The sequence below is a fragment of the Penicillium rubens genome (assembly GCF_028828025.1).
Source record: "Penicillium rubens strain IBT 27055 chromosome Unknown utg000002l_segment0_segment0, whole genome shotgun sequence".
Taxonomy (NCBI): Eukaryota; Fungi; Ascomycota; class Eurotiomycetes; order Eurotiales; family Aspergillaceae; genus Penicillium; species Penicillium rubens.
In genome coordinates, this window is record NW_026890600.1 from 92,022 (window position 1) to 117,795 (window position 25,774).

The 25,774-nt window shown below is 50.1% G+C and overlaps 12 protein-coding genes across 12 annotated transcripts; 4 read left to right on the forward strand and 8 right to left on the reverse strand.

The window, feature by feature from the left end:
* Positions 1-606: 606 nt before the first annotated feature.
* Positions 607-1,534, forward strand: efm7 (putative nicotinamide N-methyltransferase Nnt1; the record flags this gene model as incomplete). The annotated part of the gene is made up of 3 exons (XM_002559906.2): positions 607-750; positions 805-1,389; positions 1,451-1,534. 3 exons carry the CDS (start codon positions 607-609, stop codon positions 1,532-1,534), a joined length of 813 nt encoding a protein of 270 aa, XP_002559952.2.
* Positions 1,535-1,958: 424 nt separating this feature from the next.
* On the forward strand, positions 1,959-3,331 carry N7525_002487 (putative RNA polymerase II Elongator complex associated protein Kti12; the record flags this gene model as incomplete). The annotated part of the gene is made up of 3 exons (XM_061212329.1): positions 1,959-1,964; positions 2,020-2,373; positions 2,435-3,331. The coding sequence occupies 3 exons, from the start codon at positions 1,959-1,961 to the stop codon at positions 3,329-3,331; spliced, it is 1,257 nt and encodes a 418-aa protein (XP_061069350.1).
* A 764-nt stretch (positions 3,332-4,095) lies between these two features.
* On the reverse strand, positions 4,096-5,890 carry N7525_002488 (putative C2H2 finger domain protein; the record flags this gene model as incomplete). Its single annotated transcript, XM_061212330.1, has 3 exons — positions 4,096-4,723; positions 4,789-5,055; positions 5,127-5,890. 3 exons carry the CDS (start codon positions 5,888-5,890, stop codon positions 4,096-4,098), a joined length of 1,659 nt encoding a protein of 552 aa, XP_061069351.1.
* A 70-nt stretch (positions 5,891-5,960) lies between these two features.
* On the reverse strand, positions 5,961-6,506 carry N7525_002489 (uncharacterized protein; the record flags this gene model as incomplete). Its single annotated transcript, XM_061212331.1, has 2 exons — positions 5,961-6,051; positions 6,358-6,506. 2 exons carry the CDS (start codon positions 6,504-6,506, stop codon positions 5,961-5,963), a joined length of 240 nt encoding a protein of 79 aa, XP_061069352.1.
* Positions 6,507-8,410: 1,904 nt separating this feature from the next.
* Positions 8,411-9,210, forward strand: N7525_002490 (uncharacterized protein; the record flags this gene model as incomplete). The annotated part of the gene is made up of 2 exons (XM_061212332.1): positions 8,411-8,619; positions 8,709-9,210. The coding sequence occupies 2 exons, from the start codon at positions 8,411-8,413 to the stop codon at positions 9,208-9,210; spliced, it is 711 nt and encodes a 236-aa protein (XP_061069353.1).
* A 526-nt stretch (positions 9,211-9,736) lies between these two features.
* On the forward strand, positions 9,737-10,711 carry N7525_002491 (palmitoyl-protein thioesterase family protein; the record flags this gene model as incomplete). Its single annotated transcript, XM_002559902.1, has 1 exon — positions 9,737-10,711. The coding sequence occupies one exon, from the start codon at positions 9,737-9,739 to the stop codon at positions 10,709-10,711; it is 975 nt and encodes a 324-aa protein (XP_002559948.1).
* Positions 10,712-11,303: 592 nt separating this feature from the next.
* N7525_002492 (uncharacterized protein) lies at positions 11,304-14,882 on the reverse strand (the record flags this gene model as incomplete). The annotated part of the gene is made up of 2 exons (XM_002559901.1): positions 11,304-14,595; positions 14,668-14,882. 2 exons carry the CDS (start codon positions 14,880-14,882, stop codon positions 11,304-11,306), a joined length of 3,507 nt encoding a protein of 1,168 aa, XP_002559947.1.
* A 950-nt stretch (positions 14,883-15,832) lies between these two features.
* N7525_002493 (mediator of RNA polymerase II transcription subunit 31) lies at positions 15,833-16,246 on the reverse strand (the record flags this gene model as incomplete). The annotated part of the gene is made up of 1 exon (XM_061212333.1): positions 15,833-16,246. The coding sequence occupies one exon, from the start codon at positions 16,244-16,246 to the stop codon at positions 15,833-15,835; it is 414 nt and encodes a 137-aa protein (XP_061069354.1).
* A 170-nt stretch (positions 16,247-16,416) lies between these two features.
* On the reverse strand, positions 16,417-16,980 carry N7525_002494 (uncharacterized protein; the record flags this gene model as incomplete). The annotated part of the gene is made up of 1 exon (XM_061212334.1): positions 16,417-16,980. One exon carries the CDS (start codon positions 16,978-16,980, stop codon positions 16,417-16,419), a length of 564 nt encoding a protein of 187 aa, XP_061069355.1.
* An 829-nt stretch (positions 16,981-17,809) lies between these two features.
* N7525_002495 (uncharacterized protein) lies at positions 17,810-18,244 on the reverse strand (the record flags this gene model as incomplete). The annotated part of the gene is made up of 1 exon (XM_002559899.1): positions 17,810-18,244. One exon carries the CDS (start codon positions 18,242-18,244, stop codon positions 17,810-17,812), a length of 435 nt encoding a protein of 144 aa, XP_002559945.1.
* A 1,052-nt stretch (positions 18,245-19,296) lies between these two features.
* Positions 19,297-21,089, reverse strand: N7525_002496 (Pal1 family protein; the record flags this gene model as incomplete). The annotated part of the gene is made up of 4 exons (XM_061212335.1): positions 19,297-20,057; positions 20,137-20,551; positions 20,607-20,872; positions 21,035-21,089. 4 exons carry the CDS (start codon positions 21,087-21,089, stop codon positions 19,297-19,299), a joined length of 1,497 nt encoding a protein of 498 aa, XP_061069356.1.
* A 1,707-nt stretch (positions 21,090-22,796) lies between these two features.
* On the reverse strand, positions 22,797-25,712 carry N7525_002497 (MCM DNA helicase complex subunit MCM2; the record flags this gene model as incomplete). Its single annotated transcript, XM_002559897.1, has 5 exons — positions 22,797-22,893; positions 22,952-23,121; positions 23,181-25,489; positions 25,549-25,658; positions 25,708-25,712. 5 exons carry the CDS (start codon positions 25,710-25,712, stop codon positions 22,797-22,799), a joined length of 2,691 nt encoding a protein of 896 aa, XP_002559943.1.
* Positions 25,713-25,774: the final 62 nt, after the last annotated feature.

Here is a 25,774-nt window from a genome sequence, read left to right on the forward strand (position 1 = left end):
CGAGGATGCAAATCGGGCCAAGACGAATTTAGCCGGGGGAATTTCCACTAGAGACCAAATTGCAGAAGAGACGAAAAGAGAAAGACTGAACGGAGTAGTCCGATGGAAGTCAGAGATCAAGTCAGAGATCAAGTCAGAGATTTCCACTTCATCTCTCCGATGACATTTCAAGCCAAACTGCCAGTTTTTCCCTTGATCCCGAGGTTTGTCCGGGTATTGTATGGTATTGATACTGTATCTCCACGCTTATCTCCACAATCCTCCATACAAATGCTAAGTACCAGTATGTACCACGGGTAATATAATACACGTGACTCTATATAATATAGCAGTCACAGTACTTACATATATACAGTGTACTAGTAGTAGTATTTCTCTTTGTTGAATATCTTAACATTTGAAAATATCAGGCAATCCATTGTCTGACTGTGAAAATGCCCGCTCCAAATCGCGAACCCGAAAGATCCGATAATCAGCCCACATAGTTGCCCATATATCACATCTTGGCGCCTGAGGCAACAATGAGGGGAGATCATCCCGATAAGAAATTTGATAACTGATATCGAATATTTTTTTCCCCTCCAAGCATTGAACCCCTATACTACCATGGACGACGAATTTGATGCGGGGAATATGTTCCAGGACCCGGAAGGGTACTATCCTGAAGATGAGCCGCCCACATTTGCCGAGCACACTATGCTATCAGGTCAGAAAGTGCCCGTCCGTCTTGTGGGCAGCCACCCCCTCTATGTATGATACCAGTGAACATGACTAGCCGTGCTGCCTACTGACAGACCTTGACAGGGAAATCTGCTATGGAACGCTGGCCGAACCAGCTCTCACTACATTGAGGAGCACACCGAGGATCTCATCCGAAACAAGGATGTCCTCGAGATTGGTGCCGCAGCAGGCGTTCCCAGCATCGTGAGCGCCATTCAGGGCGCCCGGACAGTGGTATTGACGGATTATCCGGATCCAGATTTAGTTGGAAACATGAAGTACAACGCAGAGTTGTCGGCCAGTGCCATTCCCGCGAGGGAAGACGGGAAGCCCCGCCTCCACGTCGATGGATACAAATGGGGCAGCGATGTGAGCCCGCTACGGGCGTATCTTCCCCCGGCTGCCGATGGTTCAGCATCCTTGTTTGACGTCTTGATCATGGCGGATGTGGTATACAGCCACCGCGAGCACCCAAATCTGATCAAAACCATGCAGCAGACTATGAAGAAGGACCCGAACTCTGTTGCTCTGGTTATCTTCACTCCCTACCAGCCTTGGCTGTTGCCCAAGACTGAACAATTCTTCCCGTTGGCTGAGGCGAGCGGTTTCAAGGTCACCAAGATCTTTGAGAAGGTGGTGGATGCGGTGCTGTTCGAGAATGACCCTGGCGTAAGTCTATATTTTGATGAAATTCCTTTGGAATCATGGCCCTGGGGCTGACCCTTTGCAGGACGAAAGGCTCCGAAGAACCGTGTTCGGATATGAAATCCGATGGGCGCAGGATCAATTGGAGGATTCATCCAAAACTGTTTGAGCCGTTGATTTGATACCCCCGGCCTACTTGGAACGATGACATGATTACATGACAAAAGTTCGATAGAATTTATATGCATTGAGATCGAGATCTGTTCTAGAAAATAGAAATACATGTACTATCTCTGTATAGTTAAATAGGGCACCTGAACTAAATATCTCTGCCTTATACTTCAGGCCTCAATTTCACTAACTAACTATGCAGCAGCCTTCCACTTTTGCTTTTTCTCCCTCATCCTGTGTCCGTATCAGCTAATAGTAGCCAAGTACGATTATCATATCACTTAAGGAAATGATCATAAATATCACGTATCAATGGCAGAGCATATACTTGTAGATGGTTCGGACGTAGATACGGGTCACATGCCACACCCCGCAAAGAAAAAAAAGTCCGCCAGAACAAACTCCGCAACAACAACACAACGATGCCGGTAGGTCGAGGAACCCCTTACATTTTGCAATTAAATCTGACAGATATATATTCAGCTCGTTGTTTTAACGGGATACCCATGCTCCGGTCTTACCCACCGCGCTAATCAACTCGCATCTCTGTTTGAGAAACACCAAGATGAAGTATTCGCAGCAGCAGAAGCAGGCGCGCAGGTCTCCTTGAAGTCTCGGTACAAGGTACATGTGGTCGCTTCACACGATTCCTCCCATCCACGGATCGTCTACGACCATGCCCGCACCGAGAAGGAGGCGCGTGGTGTCGCCTATGCGAGAGCCAAGCGTGTGCTCAAGAGGGACAGCATCGTCATTCTTGATGGGATGAACTATATTAAAGGATGGAGGTACCAGCTGTGGTGCGAGGCGAAAGCTGCGCAAACGACATGCTGTGTGGTATGAGACCGGAACCTACAAAATGAAATGCGACACCCAAGGGCTGACAAGTCTGATATAGGTTCACGTCGGGACACCCGTCGACCAGTGCGTCGCCAACAATAACGCCCGACTGCGCCAAGACGCCCGCAAGGAAACGGATCCAAAGACAACGGATTCGCAGACCTCCAAGCCCCAAGATACCCCCGCATCCGACTCCGCAGAGACTACCGACGACACCGAGGAGGCTTACCCACCTGAACTACTCAACAACCTCATCTTCCGCTACGAGGAACCAAGCACCCACAGCCGCTGGGATAAGCCTCTGTTCACAGTTCCCTGGGACGACCCAGAACCCCCGGTAGCAGACATCTTCGCAGCCTTGACAGGCGTAGTCCTCCCATCAACCGAAGCTCCCACCGAAACAGCAATCCCAAGGCTAACTGACTCCCTTGCATCCACCACCATCTCAGACGTCGCCAGCACAGCAACAGGCACTCGAGGTGGCGGCCGCAGTGGACTCTCAGCACGCGCCCGAATCGTCCCGCACCAAGCCACCGTGCAAGCAGCGGCAACAGACTCAAACGCAATGTACGCAATGGAAAAGCGGACGTCGGCAGTCGTGACTGCAATCCGCAATTTCACGCAGACCTACCCGTCCGCGGAAGTAGCACTTGCGCAGAGCAATCGCGCCGATGCAATCGCCATTGACGTGCCGGAGACAACTGTTCCCATCCTTGTTCCGTCCCATGTCGCCCTAGGTGGAACAACAGAAGAACTCGCCGCTGCTGGTGGGGTTCTGGCTCTGCCGCGACTGCAGAGGCTGCGTAGACAGTGGATTAGCTTGAACAGATCGTATATTGGTCGGGGTCATGGTGGTGGAGGCGGTACGCTGGCGGCTGATCAGATTGGAGATGCATTTGTACGATTCCTCAATGCTGAGTTCTCAGGTGAGGTTGCGGAGACTGCAGAAGAATAGAGGCTTTGCATTTGATTATGATCAGATAGATTAGATGTCTTTTTTTCACTACTAGAAAAAGTCGGTTGGTAGTTATGAGATAACGAGGTTATGACTCCTACATGTCTTTTGTTTTCTTGCAGGCTGTACATTCAAGGATTGCAAAGTAAAAAAGTCATTCGAAAACAAAATACAAGAACGCAACACTATCTATCAACATTGAATATCAACAAATCAAAATCCAACCAATTGTTGGACTGTACATGGCTATCTCTCTTCACTGTCATTCGTCCTTTTTTGAGACACTCCCGCTTTGCTGTTTCCTCCGCATCAGTTTCGGGTCTCTTGTGTCATTTGGGGTGGTTTTATCCATGGATCTGAAGTGCAGCCCAAGAAGCTGAGAAGCCCTTGGTACTGAATCCAGATCCCCATGTGGTGAGCAGCTTGCGATCCGTGATCAACAAGCTCTCGATCGTGGGCTGGGGTTCCACGCTGGTCCTATCCAGTTCCTGGCCGTAATATCCATTTTTTGGAATCGGGTTGTCCTTGTCCGATGATGAGATCAGGCTGAGACAATCCTTTGGCCGACGTTCCACTTGTATACTCGCAAGCAATCGCACTGGGTTTCTCCATGTTATTGAAAGTGCCTGGCCAGCAAGCAGCACGGTCTAGCCGCGGAGTGAAAAGGAAATCAAGAAAAATTCCTCCCGTGATCTCTGTCCGTTATCGTTTAAAAGAAATCTGCTGTTCTCCTCCGGGACGGAGGCCTACAGCTCCTTAACCCTTCAGGGCAATCCATTGGACATGTGGGAAACAGCCTGGCTGGCCTCAATCTGGCGGTAGTTTAGACCCAAGGTGAACAGTTCCTGGAAACTGGCGTTGACCTTCTCGTGCATGGTAGTATCCCGAGGGGAAATGTTACCCAGCTCCTCGAGCAGACGCGAGCGGCACTTGATGAAGTTCTGCTCGGCGTTCTGGAGGCGCTGTCCAAGGCTAGCGGAAGTCTGGGTGGCCTTGATGGAGCTAGCCTGGGAGTGGACAGAGCGGGTGCGCTTCATGGTGGGAGCCGCGGTGGCACCGGTGACTCTCCTCTTGCGGCCAGTGGGTTCCTTCTTTTTGATCTGGCCAGCGCCGGGCGAGGTCTCGGGCGAGCTGTGGCGCTCAGAAGTGGCATAGTCATGCACGCGACGCATGTGGTCGTAAAGGTTCCATCTCCTTGGGAATCCATTTCCGGGAACGGCACGTTCACAGCCCTCCCACAGGCAGAGGTGGGGGTTATCTCCATGGCCATGTAATCCGTGGGCTTCACGCTCATGGCGGAACAGACAGGCGTTGGAAGAGAAGCGCAGCTGGGCATCAATGCAGGCGGGGACCTTGCAGCGGTATGGCTTCAGATGAGAATCCAGGTACTTGCTATTAGTTGATATCGGTTAGCTGGGTTCAGATTACACCAAATATTTCATCGCGGGAGGACTTGCTGGTAAGCGCATTTTTGCGTGGTTGGTGGGTGGTTGCAGGGTTTCTCTCCAGTGGCAAATGGGCAGTAATATTTCCCGTCGCTGTGGGTGGACATGGAATAATACTGGTGCTCTCGCGGGTTGCGACTCTCAACACTTTCCTTGGATCTCTGGCGGGTTGGCTCTCTCACTGGGAGGGTTGGGAAGAAATCGGGATCAGTCTTTCCTTGGTGCTGAGAAACAGCTGGCAATGCTGAACGGCGGGACTGCTTTGAGGGTCTGATGGTCCTGTGATATTGTGGTTAGGTTTCTGATCAATTATTTCCTTCTTCCGGTGTATCAGTCGCTCTGGCACTCACCTGTTGAGATCCCTGTCGTTAAGAGAAGAGCTGGGGAACAAGGGCTCCGCTGGGTTGAGTCCATGGGTCGTTGCAATGGGCGATGTGGTAAAGTCTCCGAGGAGCGCATCATCAGGGGCCATGAATGAAGTGTATCCCGCGTGTGAGCAAGAAGTAACAGACATATCATTGCTAGCGTCGGTCAGTGGTGGAGAGACCGGGGCGGTCTGGAAAAGACCCGGCTGGAATTGTTCCATGGTGGTTCCTGGGTAATGGGCATCATGCATCATGGGGGTCCATGACTCTGGGCCTGTGATATAGTGGCCGTCCTCGGTACTGTGAGAGCTGTGTCCGATAGAAAGAGCATCATCTGGCGTGCCATTCCCGACACAGACATCATTTTCAACAGAAGAGAAATCCAGGAAGGAGTTATATAGATCCCGGGACATTTCATGGTCATTCATGTCAGGGACTGCTGGGAAGTCCATGCCTGGGTACATAACATCATTTGGTCCGACCGTGGGGGTCATCAGCTGCTGAGACAGCGAGAAAGAAAGCATGTGCACCTCGGATGACTCTTGTTTTGTGATGGCCTGGTCAATAGATTCTTGGTGGTTCATTGTCCAGTCTTTCATGTCCTGTGGATTTCCATGGGCTGTATGGCTCGAAATTTCATCATCCTGGATTGATCTTGAGGCCATATTTGAGATTCCTGAAACCATGGAGGTATGCATGGGCTGTGAGATAGAGACTCGTTCAGAGTCGCTAGTAGTCCTTGGAGACATTGTGTGTGTGTGTGTGTAGTTGTGTGATAAAAGAAAACACTGTAAACCAAGAGTTAGTATCTACTACTCGTCATCGAACAATGAAATAAACAAAGCAGAAAAGGAAAAAAGTGACACGAAAAGAAAACAGGAGGTCCATGGTCCAGAAGTGCTTGAAAGACCTAGTGAGAGTCAGTAATAAGGCCAGGAGTCGTGTCACAATTAGTTATACGCACCAAAGTCGCTTTTGTGGGGTTGAAATTCCTTGGCCGATCAGGGATTATCGCAAGGTCCTGGTCACAATCTGTCGCGTCTATGCTCGGGTCCAGGCCTGTTGTCAATCCAAGGGAGTGCTAAGTGGTGCAAGGGCGAGGAGAAACAGTTTCATCGCGGCCAGTTACTATTTGGTTCAATGTTGAAGCAGCAGCAGCATCATCATCATCCAGGTAAGTCCAGGTAAGTAGAAGAAAGTCGTTCATTTTTGTGACCAGGTCAGGTAGGTACACAACGGCCAAGTTCCATAATGGCCAAAGGACGAGATTGAAAGCGGATGCTTCAACAGGCCATATTTCACAGGGAGCAAGCACATTAGCTTGAAAGATTCCTCGGTTGATTCCTCGGGGTCAAACGGATCCATTATTGTTGGTAGAAAGTGGCAATAGTAGCATCAGATTTCCAGGCAAAGAGTCATAATTTCAAGTCCTTAGGTGGTTCATTCCAGGGGCGTTGTTCCAGAGGCAGGGTCCAAGGGTATATCATAATCCGCACTCAAAACTCCGGTCTTAGAGTAGAGGCAATGTGAAAAGAAATATCCGTGGCAGTAGTCCAGTGGCAGTGGAAGCCAGGCGATTTGAGTGTGCAACATTAAACACATCTCAAAGAGATTCACTCAGCAAATGCTGAAGGCAAGTATCCTCGGCAGTGGTTCCTATTCATGGTCGCCAAAAAAATTGGCCAAAGTCCGGGAGTGGGAGAAGGTCTAAGGTCCTTGGGTCCTGGGCAATAGGTTGTCGAGATCCTTGGCAAGCACAGTTGATAATGGTACAGGTCCGGAAGACAAAGGAAAGAAAAAACAACGCATAGGAGAACCAATTGTAAAGAAAATGTGGCGGGAGCTACCTATATTGTTTGTCGAGATGGGCAGACTAAAAAGAAGCCTGGGAGATAACAAGAAACAAAATCCTGTCCGGGAAGTATGTGGCAGAGAGAAATCCTTGTGGCAGTGATTGTATCAAAAACCAGGGAGTCTTGGGTTAAGAAAGAAGTTGTCCTTGGTCCAGGGACTGAGTTGTTGTGTATGTGTTGAAGAGGGGTATATATAAAAGTGATACACAAGGTATTGATTGCAGGAAAAGTGATATCCAGAGTTAAGGAGGAAAGAAAAAGAAGAATCAGAATGAAAGAGGGGGATCAGCGGCCTTTTAGCACACAAAAAATTCGAAAGCTCGGACTTTGGAGGGTCTGTGGGCCATCAAACATGGCGTGTGCATCGTGCAGGAGATGAGTGCGCTGTTGGCATCCTGAGAGCCAGTGCTACAGACTGGCGGTGATGGCATCTGCAGATTAGGGGGGGGTGTTCGCTTGACTGAGTGGAGGGATATCTACTAGCGGTGAGACGGGCTCGGCGTCTTGAGTGCTTGGCGAGAAGTATGATTGGTGATAGGGGACAGGCTGACACTGTGGGATGATGTCCGAATTGGACGATCGGCAGATTGGCTCGCGTGTTCGATGAGATGTACAACTTGGTTGCACCTGGACATGGATTGTATGGACCAGAGGATCCCACGTCGGAGTGGCCCGGGAAGCAGACCTGCAGCATGAGGTCACCTTGCACATCGTCAAGACTCGAACATGTATGTTGTAGTACTAAGTATAATGAAGCAATAATAAATAAAATAAATGATAAATGTGATTGTAAATGTAAAAAATCCAAAGAAATGAATATATAACTAAGATTACTGGACAACGGGACGGGGCGAGCCAGAGAGCCAGACCCACGTTGGGCAGCAATGCAGGCAGGCAGGCAGTTTTCCTATTTTCGGGTCTCTTTTTCTTTCCAGTTAGCCAAGTTCAAAAGAAGTGGTGTATGAAAAAAAAAGAATATCAAGGTTGACAGGATCAGAAAATGAAAGATGGAATATGTTTTCGTTCAACAATCCGAAGATCTCAGGTGAACTATGCTTTAAATATTGTTTGTTCATCACAAAAGGCGAAATGAAATGCCTTTGGGAAAGAAAGGAATAAGAAGAAGAAAGGAAATAATAGGCTTACCTGTTAGCGGAAATTGTCGGAGATGAGTTGTCATGAAACACAAGTCATATTCGAGGTGATGGCAGTCTGCCAGTCTGGAATATGATTGACGGAGAAAAGGAAGAAGCCCTGGAGGGAAGAAAATATTTTTTGTAGGTGATATCACGTGTTTTTGGTTGGGGTTTGTATTGTTTGCACTGTTTGTTACTATCTTGAGCAAACACCCACATAGTATGTTGTAGGTATCACATATCCTTGGGCTTATCCACTCTCCATCCTTCATTCCTTGGCATGATGAATTGGACAGGCGGCCAGCTGCAACGTCATCACAATCGCTCAGGCCTGTTGACCAAAAATCAGAGGCAGAATTTCGCCAAGTCGAGACTCCAAAAGGGCACGGTCATCACCCCGCCTTCGCCATTCCGGGACCTCCCTGATATTGGATTCAAGGGTCCGAGCACTAGGGTCAAGGATGAGGAGGCAGAGACAAATGGACATCAGTCAGTCCAGAACTGTTGATTGCTTTGACTTTGCTTCCGCCAATCCATGCTGGCGTCCTTGTACTAATCCGTGATCGCGCTGATTCTAGAGTTACGGAAGAACCGGTCTCACATTTGACTGGTGGTCAGTCCTCTCATAATGACAATGACTTGACCGACGTCAAGCGCCAACTGCTGAAGGAACCCGATTGGGCAGCCGTTTCTGTTACACGTCCACTCGAGCTTTCATTTACCTCCGTGGAGGAAGTCGAGCGGTTTGGCAAGCGACGAAAGCTAAACGACAAGGACAGAAAACGGCTGGTAGCAGCTAACAACAACGGGTCTACTTTCTTTGAGCGGCCCAGGTCTCAACGAAGAGGCAGAAATTCATCCTCGGTGATCGATACCATTGAAGAAGACATCCATTTTGAGATCAACGGTCGACCAGTGGCGCCATCCAATGACAGCTCAGGGGTAGTTATGAGCAGCATGTCATCACAGTCAATGCTACTTGACCATGAAGGATCTCCTATTATGGACCAGGACCTGGAGAAAAAGAATCAGACAGCTACCTGGATTACCAATCTCTTTCCCCGTTCTCAAGGACCTTAGGGCTGAGCTATCCCGAGCAGTGTATAATATTGAACGCTCATTTTCAGAAAGATGAAGTCAGATGAATGGCATTTGTTCTCGGAATCGATATATCAGATGGGTGTCTAGGGGAAGCATTTGTCTCTCTCGCTCCATGCGGAGCATGGCTACATAGACCAACAGTATCGCGGCAGTGCCGTTAGATATTCCGAAGAGGCGAGAAAACCACCGTTATAGGCAGTGGGCGGTTATGGGGCTGAACGTCTAAAGTCATAATAAGACGGCTTTTTTCTGACCTTTAAGCTGGTCATTTTTGTCGGTTCTACAGGTCCTCCAATTCTAGTAATTGTTCATGCTCCCTGCATAGAGTATATCTACCTGTTTCCTGTTCCTATAGATCCAAATTACCGCATTCGGTCATCACATGATTGGTACCTTCCGAAACAACGTCATTTCCGTCTCCACAATCGTCTCCGCCTGGGCAGATCCAACCTTGGAAGGTTATCAACGACATCTAGAAGGTCCCCTGTCAGTCCATTGTTCAATAATGCGTTCTATGACACTGTTGGCCACACTGGCCACCAACGCTCTCGCAGTCGCGCTCCCGTGGCAGTCCGCCACAGATGCAGCCAGCGGAACCCAGCTTCCCCTCGTGATCTGGCATGGTCTGGGCGATGACTTCGAACGCGAAGGGCTCACTGAAGTTGCTAAGCTAGCTGAATCCACCAACCCAGGCACATACGTGCACCTCATCCGACTAGCCAAGGACGGCAGCGGAGACCGCTCCGCAACTTTCTTCGGCAACGTAACGGAGCAAATCGCCCAAGTCTGCGAACAGCTTGCCGCGGACCCAATCCTCAGCACAGCACCCGCCATCAACGCGCTAGGATTTTCGCAGGGTGGCCAATTTCTACGTGGGTACATCGAACGCTGCAATAGCCCGCCCGTCCACAACCTCGTCACATTTGGCAGCCAGCACAACGGCATCTCGGCATTTGAGTCATGCGCCATCGACAACTGGTTCTGCAGAGGGGCGGAGGAACTACTACGATCAGGACGGTGGACGAGCTTTGCGCAGTCGCGCGTCGTGCCGGCGCAGTACTTTCGTGACCCGGAAGAGCTGGATGCGTACCTCGAGCACAGCAATTTCCTAGCGGATATCAACAACGAGCGCGTGGTCAAGAACGAGACGTACAAGAAGAATCTGGCGTCGCTGAATCGATTTGCGATGTTCATGTTCGAGGATGATACTGTTGCCGTTCCCAAGCAGAGTGCTTTCTTCTCCGAGGTTAATTCCACTACTGGGGAAGTAACACCTCTGCATGAGAGGCCGATCTACAATGAAGATTGGCTGGGGCTGAAGCAGCTTGACGAGCAAGGGAAGCTGCACTTCAATACTTCCCCTGGACAGCATATGCATCTGTCTGCGAAGACCCTGCGCAAGGCTTTTACTCAGTATTTTGCTCCGCTGGAAGAGTCGCGTCTTTCGAGACCGGGTCTCGTTGTGCAGCGCGGGCTATGATCGTTCTCTCTTTCTCTTGGCTGTTTTCTTTTATTATATGATATCCCAACTATGTCTGCTTCATCTTTTACATACTAGCATCGAACTCGAAGTCCAACCCTATGCCGCATATGGCTGGTTGGTTATACATGTATCAAACTACGATGCCTTGCCATGTTCGTTTTAGCACCGTCTATTTTTGTCTACCGACAATGTAGCTAGATACACACGCTGCGACTCCCCATCGCAAGCTAATAAATGAAGGAAATGTGAGTTGCCGACAGACAAAACAAGAGCCTGTGCGTTCGAAATAAAATATGCAAGTGGAAAAGAAAAAGATAACAAGGATAGACACCGAACCGAAGCAAGATAACCGACAAAGCAGAAAGGACATGCGTATCTCGAACACGCTGTGGCTTTACCACCCAGCAAGTCGGCATTCAACAACAGCGAAGACAAGATCAATGCAAGCAAGGGAAGGGGGGCGAAAAAAAAGGGGGAAAAAAGAACCTATGACAGAAAGAAATTATATAAACAAAGGAAGAACCAGGGAATAGAAATGGCTGCAAAAATGCCTGGAGAATAATGCAAAGGTGCAAGTCGAACACAGAAATCAATAGGGTGGCCGGCCGAGTCCTCCACTGACCTGCCGTCTGCTGCTAGATCCGTTCAGCGGAGCCTTGGAAGCAGGTTTAGCCGTTGCTGGGCGGTTTCCATTCGTCAGCGTGGTCTTGTTGGGCGAGAGGAACCCATCCAAGAGCTTCCTCAGTTGGTCTTGGTGGTTGCCATCCAGGGCATTGGACTCATAGTCACTTAAGAGTTCGGGGATTCCAGCCGTGGCAAGGCTGTGGTTGGACCGGGTCTTGTTGCGGTTTAGAGGCTTGTGGTTTAAGGCGCTGGCTTCAGCCTTGTCTCTTACCAGAGACGATTCAGAGGGACCTGGGGCGGTGGATGGACGATCATATGAGGGCAGCGAGCGTTGTGAGTCGTTCGGGAAACCACCTGGGATTGACAAGCCGACTGGGATCGGTGGGACGGGAGGGATTTCTGCGTTTGAGTCAACGCGATTCTCGGATGGTGCATTCGGAGATTCGTAGGTTGGGGCTTTGTCGCCTGATAGGACAAATGCCGCGGCCGAAGCGCGGGGTGTTTCCGTTCCATCTTCATTGGGTGTTTGTTGACTCTCTGGTCGGATTGACGTAGCATCTCCATCTATCTCGGAAACGGAGAAGTTGCCACTCATCATGCTTTCGCTCCCGGAAGAACTGATACTGGCATTCGATGCGTCAAGTCGTCCACGCAATGGACTGAGACGTCGAGCATGGGAGTCGTTAGTAACTGAAAGCACGCGTCGAAGCTCATTGACACGAACAGGCGAGCCTCTGCTCGAGCCATGGGGTGACGAGCTTGATATCTCCGGAATGCTCATGCGGCGGTGATATTGGGAGCCGGCGGGCGAGCCATTTGTAACCCCGTTGGTTTGGTTGTTGCGAGCATTTAGAGTAGCACGGGATCCATTTATCGATGACGTCCCAGTGCTTTCCTTATCGACAGCTGCCAAACATGCCTCGCGAGACCACGGAGACAACATCTGTTCTTTCACGACGGCTGGAAGGCCGCCCTCAGCCTGAGATTTCACTGCTGTTGTGGAGTGCCCAAGGACCGGGAATTTGAATCCTCCTGCTGGAGCAGAGGTTGAAGGACTTTGTGGAGGAGACGAGGTTGATTTGCGATAGTGCTCCTCGATCATATTGACAAGTCCGTCGACATCGCAGAAGGGCGTCAATGGAGGTGGGGAGGTGGAGTCATTGTCAGACCGCTTTACCCTGTCAAAAACAATGGCATAAAGATCAACTGGGGGCAGGAGGATTTTGGAAAGCCAATATCCCTTACCCTGCCGCTGTTGAATCTCATTACTTATCTCAAGACCCACGGGGGAGGACTGCATGTCGAAATGCTCAGACAGCGCAAGAAGGTATCCATGTATCAAGCTTCCAACGTTGACGCGAGCTGCGAAGGAACTCAGATCTGTAGATGTAAACAAGTCGTCTTGCAATTTAAGGACCATAGGAAGACCGAATTGAGCAGCGTTCACCCCAAGGTTCTCCACAAGATTTGCAAGAAGTAGGTGCAACAGGAGAATCTCAGCGTCCTCGGTTGCTGCCTCCAGTGCAGCATCATAGATAGCCAGGTGCAGAAGGCGGAGAAAGTTCGAGTGTGCCACCAGCGCCACTTTGTCCCGCTGGTTCCCAGGAGCCGAGGTACCTCGTCGAGTCGACCTATCCACCTGCTCGGAGTCTCTTTTGGGGGTCGTCTTGATGTACTTCGGTGTATCTAATCGCACCTTGAGATCGCTCACATTGGTCTCGATCTGCAGCCATAGTAGAAATGCATCGGTATAGGCGTAGCGAACATCACGATCCACATCACGAAGAAGTACCTGGGTTCCTTCCCATACATGGATTGCGACTGGACTTCTAGATTCTGCGCCAGACATGGTTGCTGGCGTTTTTGAATTAGCCACAACCAAGATAGCCTTGACGGCTCGGAGAGCAGTCAGTTTGGCACGGGGATGCGAGAAGGTTTCTGTGCTTGCTTTCTCTCCGTTTGTTTCAGATCCGGAATTTGTTGAGCCCTCATGTGCCACCCCTGACTCGTGAACGGTTGCCAATGTGGATGGCGCGGAACTATCATGGTGGGTATTAAGCTTGAAGCGCCTGAGAATGGCCTGCATCATGTCTGCAACTTGGTCTCCATAGTAGATGTGCGTCGCAAGATCCCCAATACACTGTTCCAGTAGCGTAAGAAGATCCTGTCGTCGGGGAGAGATCTGAACGAGTTCAGCTTGAGGGTTTGGTTTCTTCTCTGATTCTGCAGACCCAGTACGCTCTGGGGGAGAGAGTATATCAGAAGCGTAGTGCATGAGTCCAAAGAGGATGTCCATGACGCTGAGCCCAATCATGTTCACAGAAGACCTGAGAAGCCAATCCACCACAGAGAGAATGGTGAATGACGACTCTAAAGCATCCTCCTTGGGGCTTGTATCATGGAGAATCTCCATAGCTGTAATCAATATGATAAAACGAACTTGCACCGGACACCAGTTCGTAATGAGTTCGATCAGAGATGTTGCCCAGTTGCCTGTTTTCCCTTCGATGATTTGGACATGCTTTTCGCTCTGTGGGAAGCCCTTGCTTGAGATGAATTGTAGAATGACCGTTACTGCAGTACGGATCTGGCCCCGGTTGCTTCCCGAGACGATGGTTTGCTCGAGGCAACGCAGGGCCAAGAGCCGAGCGTCCAGTTCCGCCTTTCGATCCGCGTCAGCGGCTGACTGGGCTGCCAGCTCGGGGTCACCCTCTACTGTGTCCACTGTGTGCACCGTGTTGACGCTCATTCGGCGGGGTTTGTGTCCCTCACGCTCATTCGGGTCAGGTTCGGTCAGCTTGGCCTTCAGTGTCATAAGAAGATCCTCATCTTCAGAGTAAAGGTTCTCCAGAATAACCGGCAAACAGAGCTTCAGCGAGACTCCTCCATCAGCAGCCAAGGTCTCCGAGCTGACCACAGCTTTAACAGCTCGCAGTCCCGCATTTCTCCATCGGATGGCCACCTGTGGGCTGAGATTTGTATTCGGGTTGGATGTAAACCCCGGGTCCGCAAAGCTGGTGTAAGTTTTGACGACTTCTCGGTATTGATGTGCGAGGCCCTGGTCAGCCGCGATGGCTGCGACGTCCTGATGCTGGCAGAACACTTCGAAGGTCACAATCGATTCCTCGACCATATTTATGTCATTGGATCGCAGAACGGTATCGATTACGGTCATGACGGATCGGGCGTAGATAGGAAGGTCGCGAGGAACTTTTTCGATAAGCGCAGCCAGGATATGCAGCGCCACCTGAACATTCCTGTGCAGTGAGATCAGTCAGCCATTCGTCTTGTCGAGTCCAATTATCCGGGCGATTCGGGTCTGCGCTCACCCTATTCTGCGTCTCCAGACATCTCGGGCAACTCTCTTCTCCAGGAAACCGCCGACCTTGGTCAGCTTGCTGCGGCGCGTGCTCGTATAGTACAGCAGATAGGAGAGTTCACTGGGATTCGGCCGGACCTCCGACACCCCCTTCTGGTATTTGGGATAACATTTTAAGGTCAAGACCTGGTGCTTTGGCCGACAAGACTGGCGAACGGACTCCATTGGAAATGTATGTTGTAGTGCCGCATGCACTTCCGGGTCTACGAAAGAGCGCGACGGACTTCGTAGTAAGTGAGGTGGAAGATGAATTGGAGACAAGCCGTGCTCGAGGAAGGGCTAGCGGAAGGCCATGGGGAGACGTTGGGATGTCCGAAACGGCGCAACGTGGATGACAACGGTTTGATGAGGTACGGAGGACCCGTGGACGGAGTAGTTCAGGGCCGATCACCAGGGGGTGGGGCTCCGTTGTAGAAAAGGCACCTGGACCCCCCAAGCATTTGAATGTATTAAGTGAAAAGGAATAAGAATTGAAAATGGGAGATGATAGAAGAAGAGAAAAGAGTAAAACAAGATTGGGCTGAATCTTCGGGTGTTAATTCTATATTCTACTTGGTGATCATCTTTCCCTTAGGTATACATATAGGTATTTTAGGGCTTATCCTTTCATATATATTTTCTATAATCTACAGAATCGGCTCAAAACTGAGATGATATTGCTAATATTGCTAATTGCAATTGCCTTGGTCACCTTCATTGTATAGGGGAGTGTGGCGATACCCTCTTCAAAAGGTTTATTGTAGGTATACGACAGAACAGGAGAGAACTTCCCCAGCATCGCTCGGTCCTTTCCCCCGCAATCCTCTGCCACTGTCGTCAGAGCCAATGAGGGACCTTTGAAAAGTCGGGAGATCGTTGGGGGTGGTTCAACAATTCCGGAGCCTCGGGAGCATGGGAATCCTCGGTCGCACATGAAGCACATTCACGCAGCTTCCGTGCTCAACTTTGCCATGAGCCGAGTTCCCAATGAACCCACCAGAGTATAAATTTGATGTACAATGTAGATCTGCATGGGCGCCGTGTGTTTCTTCGTATTTTCGTATCTTCGTATGTTTTGCACCCAGGAAAGAAGCACATCCCGGTCGCATAGAGCATAGGTTCGGAATTTAAGCCCGTCAGGTCTTTTGATTCTGACTATCTTCCTGCTTTTCCCCTGCCGTGTCGGTCTCTGTCTGAGCTGGCTCAGGGACACTGACCCCTGCCAGACCTTCAATGACCTGGGGTAGAATAATGTCACGGCGGAAGGTGTCCTCCTGGAGCAGTCGAAGCGCTCGCAGTGTGGGACCAGGGTGGGTGAGGAACTGAGAGTACTCCGGTGTCTTCCAGTAGGAGTAGAGGTAGGCTAGGTAGGCTGCAAATGCCTGGGCGTCTGGCGAGGAAGAACCATCGTCATCGTCGGCACGAGAGATACCCAGGAGATTGGGATAAGTGACTGCCAGGTGTGACAGATAGTAAGGGTTGGCGAGAGATGAGACGAATTCAAGTTCGAGAGTAAAGCGCGGGTTGGTCAGGGTTGGTGGATTCTCCATGGTGTAGAGGAGCCTGGGAGTGAAATGGCAGAAGCTGGTGAGAGCCCTGGAGCTTCAAAGGTGAGGTTGTACGGAGGAGGATAGCGTCCATGGATGTTAAAAGTCCACAAACATCGAAGTACACAAATCTTTCAACTTCAGCTCTCATGGAATTTCGACTATCAACTGAACTACTTCTCTTCCTCTCCGCTTATCCATATTCTCACACCACACCCCTCCTTCCCCTCCTTCTTCTTCTTCTTCTTCTTCTTCTCCTCAATCTCCTTCGACTCCATTTTCTCCAGAAGCCCAGCCCTCTCCAATGCCGGCCTAGCGCACTCCTGAGTCCAGCGAGAGACCTTCACCCCAGCTTGGGTGGAGCCCGGCAAAGTCAAACAAGTTGTCTCAAACCGCAGATTCTCCTTGACCACCCCCAGCGCCTCGTCCCAACCACCAGGATAGTTCTGGGTAAGGGTAGTGCCTATGAGCACTGGGCCTTCTCCTTCTTTCGTGACCTCATGAGCCCCGATTTTCGTACGAGTGTAGCACAAGTGGGCGCCGGCATCTTTAGAGGCAATGTAGTGAATGTCGCCGGTGTGTTCTTCGGTTTTAACGTAAATGGCCCAGTCGCCTTCTGGGCAAGAGCGGTCGAGTTTGTATTTGACAATGTAGACATTGTGTCTTTGGGGCTGCGTCAAAGCAACATTAGCCATGGCGTCGGTGATGTTCTTCGTGGTTTTGCTGGTGCTGTTCATGATATAAAGAATCACTTTCAAGGTTTTTCTTTGTATAATTCGAGTAGAGAGAGATCGATCAGTAGACTTGGAGATGACATGGAGACGGCGTATGTCCACTCTTAAATATCTTTGTTTCTCCTCCTGTTTCTATTTCTGTTTCTTTTTTCGAAAGAGATCACAACAGCGCCTTTCCATTGTTTGAGGTCTGGTTCAGTCTCCCAAGCCAATACTACAACTTCAATATTGCTCTATCTATAGAAGCTAGCCTATAAGTCCACAGATACCAATAGATTCCATAAACAAACTGCACACATAGTAAGACAACAGAATCAACGAATCAGTCTCACCCCTTCAACCTCTTAAGCCACTCTGCCGTTTGAGTTATTGGCCAGTGCTGCGGCGAAGCCGGATGAACCGATGTGATATGTGAGGCCACTAAGCACCCATGGAGCATCAGTCACTCTACACGTGGTTGGAAGGGTAGTCTGGGAGTCTGGTGGGCATCTACATCTACCTAGTGAGCCTGAGCCTAACCGCCCTTGTAGACAGTTGTATACATCATTGCATACATATGCAGATATAGCGAGGCAGATTTACACGGAAAAGGCTCACTCTTAAATACCCTTGCCTCTTTCCTATTCTTATTTCCATTTCTGTTTATCTTTTTGAAAGGAAATCACAAAAACGTCTTTGTTTAAGTCCCTCAAGCCAATACTAAGGCCTCAATATATTACTCTATGTATAAGCCAACCTTTAAGCCTATAAAAACCAATAGATCAATAACACAGACCATATACCACAAAACAACAGAACCAACAGACCAGTCTCACTAGTTCAATCAACCCGGTTAATTATCAGGAACCGGAACCCAAGGTCGGCCCTCGGGGCCGATGTCGTGCAAGATTTCACGCTTTTCCAATAGGGCCAAAACCTTCTTAACATAAGGCTCCCCCAAGAGAGATCCGTCCCTCAATTGGTCTTGCCAGGGCCGTTCAGGCAGATATTGCAGCCAACCATCGGCTTTTGCATGATATGTCTTCAAGGGGATGTTTCCAATGCGGGTCGGTTTGGAATCTTTGTAGGATTCTTTTGTACTCCGGTGAAGCACGCCCGAGAGGGAGGACATGCTATCCCCGATGCAAAAGTAGTGGACGTCGACGGTGGCAGATTCCTCAGTAACGATCTTCTCAGTAACTAAGAGAGCTGGGAGGGTGGTCGCCTCTGACGGGAGAGATATCATTACAATGTATACAGTGAGGGTTTCCGACGAAGATTCGGCCATGGCGATAATACCTAGGTATATGCCTGCGATTATGGAAGGACGGAGAGGTCAATGATGGATAGACTTGGAGATGATAGAAACGGACTTGCACGGCAAGTGTTGCTTATTAAATATCTCGAGGATCCTCACTGACCTAAAATAATGTGTGCATTTGCATATACAAACAGCAACATTATTATCTGTTTCGATCAGCAGTCCGAATACTCGTGGGCCCCAATTAGAGAGCTAGAAAGCGAGACCTCGTTTGAGATGACATCCACGGAGAACAATGCATCGTCGTCTAATGGAGGATTGAGGGAATATAAGGCAACATTTATATCGCATGAAACTTATATGCACGGCGCTTAGCTTGACGGTCAGTGCGCACAAGGAAACTCCACATTTGAATCGTTCATTGCTGTAAAACATACGGAGTAGGAGTATAAATCCCACAATGAGGAATGGTCATCGACTCCCATATCTAAGCCATAGGCTGTACAGTGCTGGCCGGCAGGGCGGTCTCACGCATGGCCCCTATGAAACTTATAGAATCTCACAAGCGCGTGGCGTGGTCAAATGCCATGTCTGAGATACGCTCTTGCCAACAGATAGAGGTCAGGGATAAACCCCTGGGGCCGTGTTGGGAACCAACTAGTTCAATTATTGACATCCTAATCAAAGATACTGATATGGGAACAGCAATCGGTAAAAAAATACATGTTTCTGAAAGCAAGGCTGAAGTTGAGATACAAGAAGAGAATAAACCTTGGAAAACTCCGTCATAGCCATGGTCTTGAGGTTTAAGATCAGGGCATTGTGTTTCATGGCGGTCTGGAATCAGAAGCATTCTATTCCAAAATATATGAACGCCATGTTGAGCACCGTGTGTTCGGGGGTGCTCGATGCTGGGTATTAACGCGTGGAACCATCCTTCCTCATTAAGGATTTAGATGGGGAGATGATGAAAGAATCATGGGATTGAGACATCCCGGAGGTGCACCCGAGGGAGAAAGGCCCGCTTGCTACATCGATATATTTCCAGGACAAGCTCAACGTGTGGTTGGCAAGGTGACTCAGTCACTGGTCCGTCTTTCCGGCTTGGGTTTGCGCAGACTCTTCATCCGGTTCAAGAACCCACCACCGCCACCACCAGGGTTAAGCTTCGACTCTTCGTAAGGCCGGTCGTTGGTGGTCTTGCGCTCCATTTGCTTGGGACTGCTAGACGATCGAACTCGGCCGCCCTCGAGGCGAGCTTCGATACTCGATCCCTTCTTGTCCCACTCTTCGTCATATTCGTCTTCTTGGAAGTAGGGGTTTCTTTCATTGGCCCGAGCGGACCCAGAATGACTGGAGCTCGCCTGTGGCACAACCGGGGGGAAGTTGTCGGTTGGAGAAGTAATGCGGCCAGGTCCAGCAGCTCGTCCGCGAAGTCGCTGAGCCAAACTCTTCTTTCGTGCAAGACCACCACCATTCGGTGCCAGACTGTTTTCATTCTCGCTCTGACGGCGGGCCATGGCAGATCGACTAGCGGGAGCTCCATCGAGGAAGGTGCTGGTTCCCAGTCCCATACTCTGGGGTCCATGAATCGGGTCCACTCGGGCAGTGGGATCAATGACACCCGTCTCAGCGTTGCGAGCAGCCGTGGAGAAGTCGTTATGGCCTTCCTCCATCCTGCCATGGAAAAGATTGAGATCGATGTTAGAATTGTTGGGGCCAGCGCCTCCCAGAGCCATGTTTGTGGAACCTTTGGGGAATGCTTGCATTGGCGCGGTGCGCACGCCGCGGCGATTACGATGGGGATTGCAGGCATCGAACGGACCATCGTGGTGGAACACTATTATGGTTAGTATATGAATTGCATACTCGCAGAAGAAAGGAAAGAAAAGAAAAGAAAAGCAAGCCGAGGCACTTACTTCCAGTACCGTAGATACTCGTCACATCCAACTTATCAATGATATCAAGTCGTCGGTCCTTGCGGCTGGAGCGCGATTTGCCATCTTTGCTACGACCCTCGCGCTCGCGATGACGCCGTTCGCGTCGGCGCCTCTCATCGTCATCAACATCCAACAACTTCGAGCCTCGGTCCATTACGGAAGACTCCGAGTTCCGCCGGGGACGACGTGGCGCCCTGTCCTTGGCTTGGGACGAAGTAGGGGGATCGGCGAATATGTCAAGCGGATCTTTCTCTTTCGACGTGGCCGAACGTCCTGGTGGACGCTCCGGGCGCTCCATTGGGGGTCTGTTGCGATTCGAGGGTGTGCGTCGGGTGGCATCAGGTGCGGGCCAAGGACGAGTTTGCTGGGGGGCAGGCTTGATAGAGAGAGACTCCTATTGAGAGGTTAGATCCGATTTGAATACATGCATTCAATATTCCCAAACATACAAAGAGTTCCCGAGTGTTGCTTGACATATCATTCTTCTCAATCGGAGAGATCATACTGACACCGGTCGACATGCCAGGGGCTGACTGCGGAGACATCGCCTCTGTGTCATCTAAGAAGGGGTTCGTAGAGCGTGGGCGTTCCGGACGGTTGTTTGATGAAACAGATCCAGCAACCGAGGGCGAAAGAGCGCGGTTTCGGAAGGGGTTATTGGAGCCAAAACTGGCCGCTGTTGGAGAGGGTTGGTGGTCTATTGCTCGCAGAGATGCTTTAGATCAGCCACTGGTCTGGAAAAAAAATGGTAGATTTTTGGACCAGAAGGTCAAGGGAGTGTGTCATTTTAAGTGAACAGGGGGTTCAAACTATCCCCAGCAATCCACGGGTAACGCATAAGATCCCGTCATCAGGGGAGGTGCTTCAGATTACGCACCTTGCGGGGCCAGCGAGACGCCAGGCGCATATCCAAGCGCCGGAGTGGCATTCATTGTGATAGATATTTCACCTCTGAAACACGGTGTGGGTGGAGAGGCTGTTTGCGTTCAATGAGATGCCGCGTTAGGTGTCGCACGAATGCGGAAGAAAGTGGCAGGAGGTATTGCTGAAACAGTGATAATCAGGGGTAAAACAGTATAGACGATCACAGTTCAAGGTCAATAATCAAAGGTATAACAAGAAAAAAGAAATCAAGATAGAAAGAAAAGAAAGAAGTTGAGAAAGAAAGGAGGAGGGGGGGGGGGAAGGGGAGGGAACACGGGAGAGGCGAGCATACGTAAAATGCCCAGTGATCGTCTCCTTGAGGGGGGGAGAATATTCCTTTTTACTGTCCCTGCCGATCTTTCTATTTCTTGTCTTTCTTGATTTTACATGTGCTGTTTATCCTACAACATATGCTGTTATGGCTGATCGAACTTTTTTTTTTTTTTTTTTTTTTTCTGAAGAATCCCCAGACTAGCTTTAATATCTAGCCTCACCTAGGGGGGGGGGCGTCAAATCATCGATCCACTTTTGACACGTCGTGACAGTCTGAAGGTACACTAACTTCCATGTTGTACCTACATGTAGGTTATGTATGACTTCGAATGGACATCTAGGATCTACATCTAGAGACTTCTAGAGACATCCCAATCAGACACATAAAGGGAGTTCCCTCGGTTACCAAAAATAGCCCGGAATGACGTTGGCATTCTCTATTGATGTCATTCTTCTATTGGAATGTGTACACAACATACAATATCTTCTATTTCTCGGCATCTCCAGATCTTACACGATCCACAGAGACCCTGGGCCCATCTGCCGAGGGAGAAGGACACAACTTGAGTTCTAGTGGATATCCACACAAGGTTGGTTTGCTCGATTGGCATATAATTTGCATATTAACACCCCGAATTTCGAATATAATGCCAACATCCTCATACAGCTTGGCCAGCATCTGCATGTAGTTAGTATACGGAGAACTACTTGATACTCCTACTCGGTAAATAACGAACATTCCACGGCTTGGAATGTAGTCTCAATTTGAACAAAGCATATCATTGAACTTGTATTGGCAGATGTAGCTAGATATTACATATATTGTTCGAGATGGGGGATTAGACTATTCAACCCTCATTGAGATATCTATCGTAAGGGTGACCGTGGCCAGGTCAGATCTAAACCCTATGTAAGAACAACCCTGACGGGTATCGGAACGTCATGTTGTGCTTCTATGTGTCACACCTGCAGCCCTGGGGTTCAGTGCAATCCGAAGATATACCCGGATGTGGACGGAGAGCCCTGTTTCATATAGTCTACAGGGTAAGACTTCATATATTTGTCATAAGGCAAGTAATTCTTGGGTGTTATAACGCATCCTACATCTATATATAGGCCTGTCGAGATAAGAATTATCACCATTTGCAATGCCATGGTACAGAGTGGTGACAAGCGACTTCAACCCAGCGTGTGCTTTTTCAACTATGGAGAGCTGATGCGGGACAGTGCAGCCTTGCTACCTTACAATCCAAGTCGACCTCATTTGAATAGACAAACTCGAAATATCATTCATTGGCTTTCCATTCATTACCGTATCATGGCCCAATTCGAGAACGGAGCACCTATCATAAACGCCACACATAAAATGCAAACAAGATGGTATAAGACACAAAAGAAACCATGCAATTGGGGCACCCCCAACCTTCCCTTTAGAAGGTTGTTCAATGCGCGGTGGACTGAGCCCGCGGCAGGTGAGGGTTTGAGACCGGGATGCCTGCACGGCGCTTAGATTGGGGCTTGGGCCTGGAGAGTGTATATCTGAGAGGTAGTTATTAGTATAAGATCCAACTGGGTTCAAGGAGCAAAAGAGACATACTTGGCAAATGCACGCGAAAGTGCCTTCTTACAGCTGACCTTTTGGCTGCCGATGAACGAATCCACAGTAACAGCGATGGCACGGTCAATGTCCAGCGACGAGCAGTACTCTGACAGCCGCATCTTGCAGAAAGCCTCGGCGATACGCATGATGGCTTCCAGGTGACGAACCTGGAAATATGGAGTAAGAAAATGGTCAAATGTAGGGAAAGTGGAGAGATGTAACTTACTGTGATAGGGTACGCTCCAGTAGCAAGGGACTCGCGGCGCATGTCTGCGAAGAGACGGGCAACCTTATCCTGGTCGATCTGATAAAGCTTGGGGTGGCAACGCTCTCGTGCGTACATAATGTACTTCCGCAGGAGCTCCTGCGGGATCTCACCCTCCTTCTCCTCTTCGGCTTTTTGCTTCTCTGCCGCGCGTTTGGCGATCTCCTCCTGTGACGGAGGAAGTCTCTGGCCATCTCTGTTGATGCGGTAACCCTCGTTGTCAATGAGGTGGCCGTTAGTATCAACCAAGTCACCCTTCTCATTCTGGAGGGGACGGGCCGGGTTGGAACGGTGGTGTGACTCAATCACGAAATTGGCCAAGCGCTCATCTTCGGCAGGATCAACCAGGTCACGCACCACACAGAGAATATCGAAACGAGACAAGATAGGGTCCGTCAAGTCGACATTCTCCGAGAAGGGAATCGAGCTGTTGTACCGACCACCCTTGGGGTTAGCGGCCGACACGACAGCACAGCGAGCCTGCAATGTCGTCACAATACCGGCCTTGGAGATGGAAATGGTTTGCTGTTCCATGGCTTCGTGAATAGATGTCCGATCTTGGTCGTTCATTTTGTCAAACTCATCAATAAGACAAGTACCGCGATCAGCCAACACAAGCGCACCACCTTCCAACGTCCATTCGCTGGTGAGGGGATCGCGGCGAACACTGGCCGTGAGACCGACGGCACTAGCACCCTGACCGGTGGCAAAGACGGCGCGGTGGGCGGTCTTCTCAACGAATTTGAGCACCTGAGACTTGGCGGTACCAGGATCACCCAGAAGAAGGACGTTGATATCACCACGAATGTTCATCTTGCCCTGGGCCTGCTTGCTAACACCACCAAAGAGCGAAAGCGCAACGGCAGTCTTGACGTCCTGGTGGCCATAAATACTGGGTGCCATAGAGCGGACAATCTTGTCCACAATATCGGGGTCGCGGGAGAGGGCCCGGATTTCGCGCTCATCTTCTTCTGTCAGGTTGAAACCAGCCAGCTGGTCGTGTGCCTTGACCACATGGTTAGCCTCAATTACGGTGGCGAAGACCGGGAAGCCGTTTTTGTTGTTCAGTTGGGCATTGTAGCTATTGCGGTAGACGCCGGTGATCTCAATCTCATCACCGGGTTTGGCACTGTCGATCAGATCGGCAAGCAAAACGACCTCACGCTGCCGCGGCAGACGACCTGCGGGAACCGAGCCGGGGGACTCCTGCAAAGTCAACTTCTGGTAGTTGCGGTAGACTGTTTTCTCGGAATTGACAGTGAAGGGACCACGCGACTGGCAGTTCTGACAGAACGAGATCTTCACCTCTGCACTAGCTTCTTGCTGGAATGGACCCAAGGTGATACCACACTTCTGGCAGAGGAACATGACATACTTCAGCTGCGGGAAGACACCAGTCCGACGGGTAACGACACCACCGACACGAATCAGGCAGTTTAGATGCGACTGGCGCAGCTGGCGCAGGGTGTAAATGATGGGCACATCGGTTATGCGGACGTGGATCTCGTTGTGAATATCGTGATACTGTGGGTAGTGGAATAAAGTAACGTCGAGTGCAACCTGGTCAAATACCTTCAGGACTTCGGTGGGTTCGTTGGCGAGGAAGTATGACAGAGCTGCCTTGGTCTCGCTGAGATGGGCATAGGACACTTCGAGTGAGGCGGAGTTCACCTCACCCAGTGTCTTGATTCGGTTACCGTAAACAGACTGGCCGGTGGGGTCGATGAACTCTGTCAGGAAGGCCTTGAATTCGCGGTAGATGGAGCGAAGGACCTGGGGCTGGGTCACCCAGTCCGTAATGTTGGCTGCCTTCACGTCTGCCAATTCCTCCAATGATAGCTCTTCCATGCCCTCATCAGCCATGTCGATATCTTCACGGTCCTCGTCATAATGGTGTCTGCGTCGTCGGGGTTGGCGTGCGAGGTCCAATTCCATATCCTCGTCATCTTGTAAAAAGGCGGCAGGCATGCGGCGCCGACGTGCCAGTTCACGATCTCTCTGGTTCAGGCGAGCATCCAGCTGCCGACGAGTTGCGGCATCGATCTCATCATGGTCTTCATCGTCATCGATGTATCCTTCATTTTCATAGCGGTCTTGCGCCGCATCGCGATAATCCCGCTCAAAGTTGTCACCGAACAGGTCAATACCATCCTCGTCTTCAGCCAATTCATCAATATCGTCAATATCTGGCACAAGACCTCTATCCTCATCCTCATCTTCATCTCCCATGTCAAAGGGGATCGGGGGAGGGGACGAGCCCAAAGCGGTGGCTGCACACGAACATTGTCAGTCTCGAATTGACGCAGCCTGGACAAAGAAGCACACATACGACTGGAAGGAGGCAATGGCGCAGGGGATGACATTTCATCCTCTCTGTCTCTCTTACGGGAGTTGGCCCCCCGGCCACGGTTTGCGGCCGAGTCGCTGGCTCGGAGCGGACTGCAGTGCATTAGCTGTTGAACGCAGAAAATTCAGGAGACACACTCACTCCATTGTGTGGGTGTTTCAACTAGCAAATTTCAAAGAAAAGAGTGAGCAATGGCCAGGAAATTATG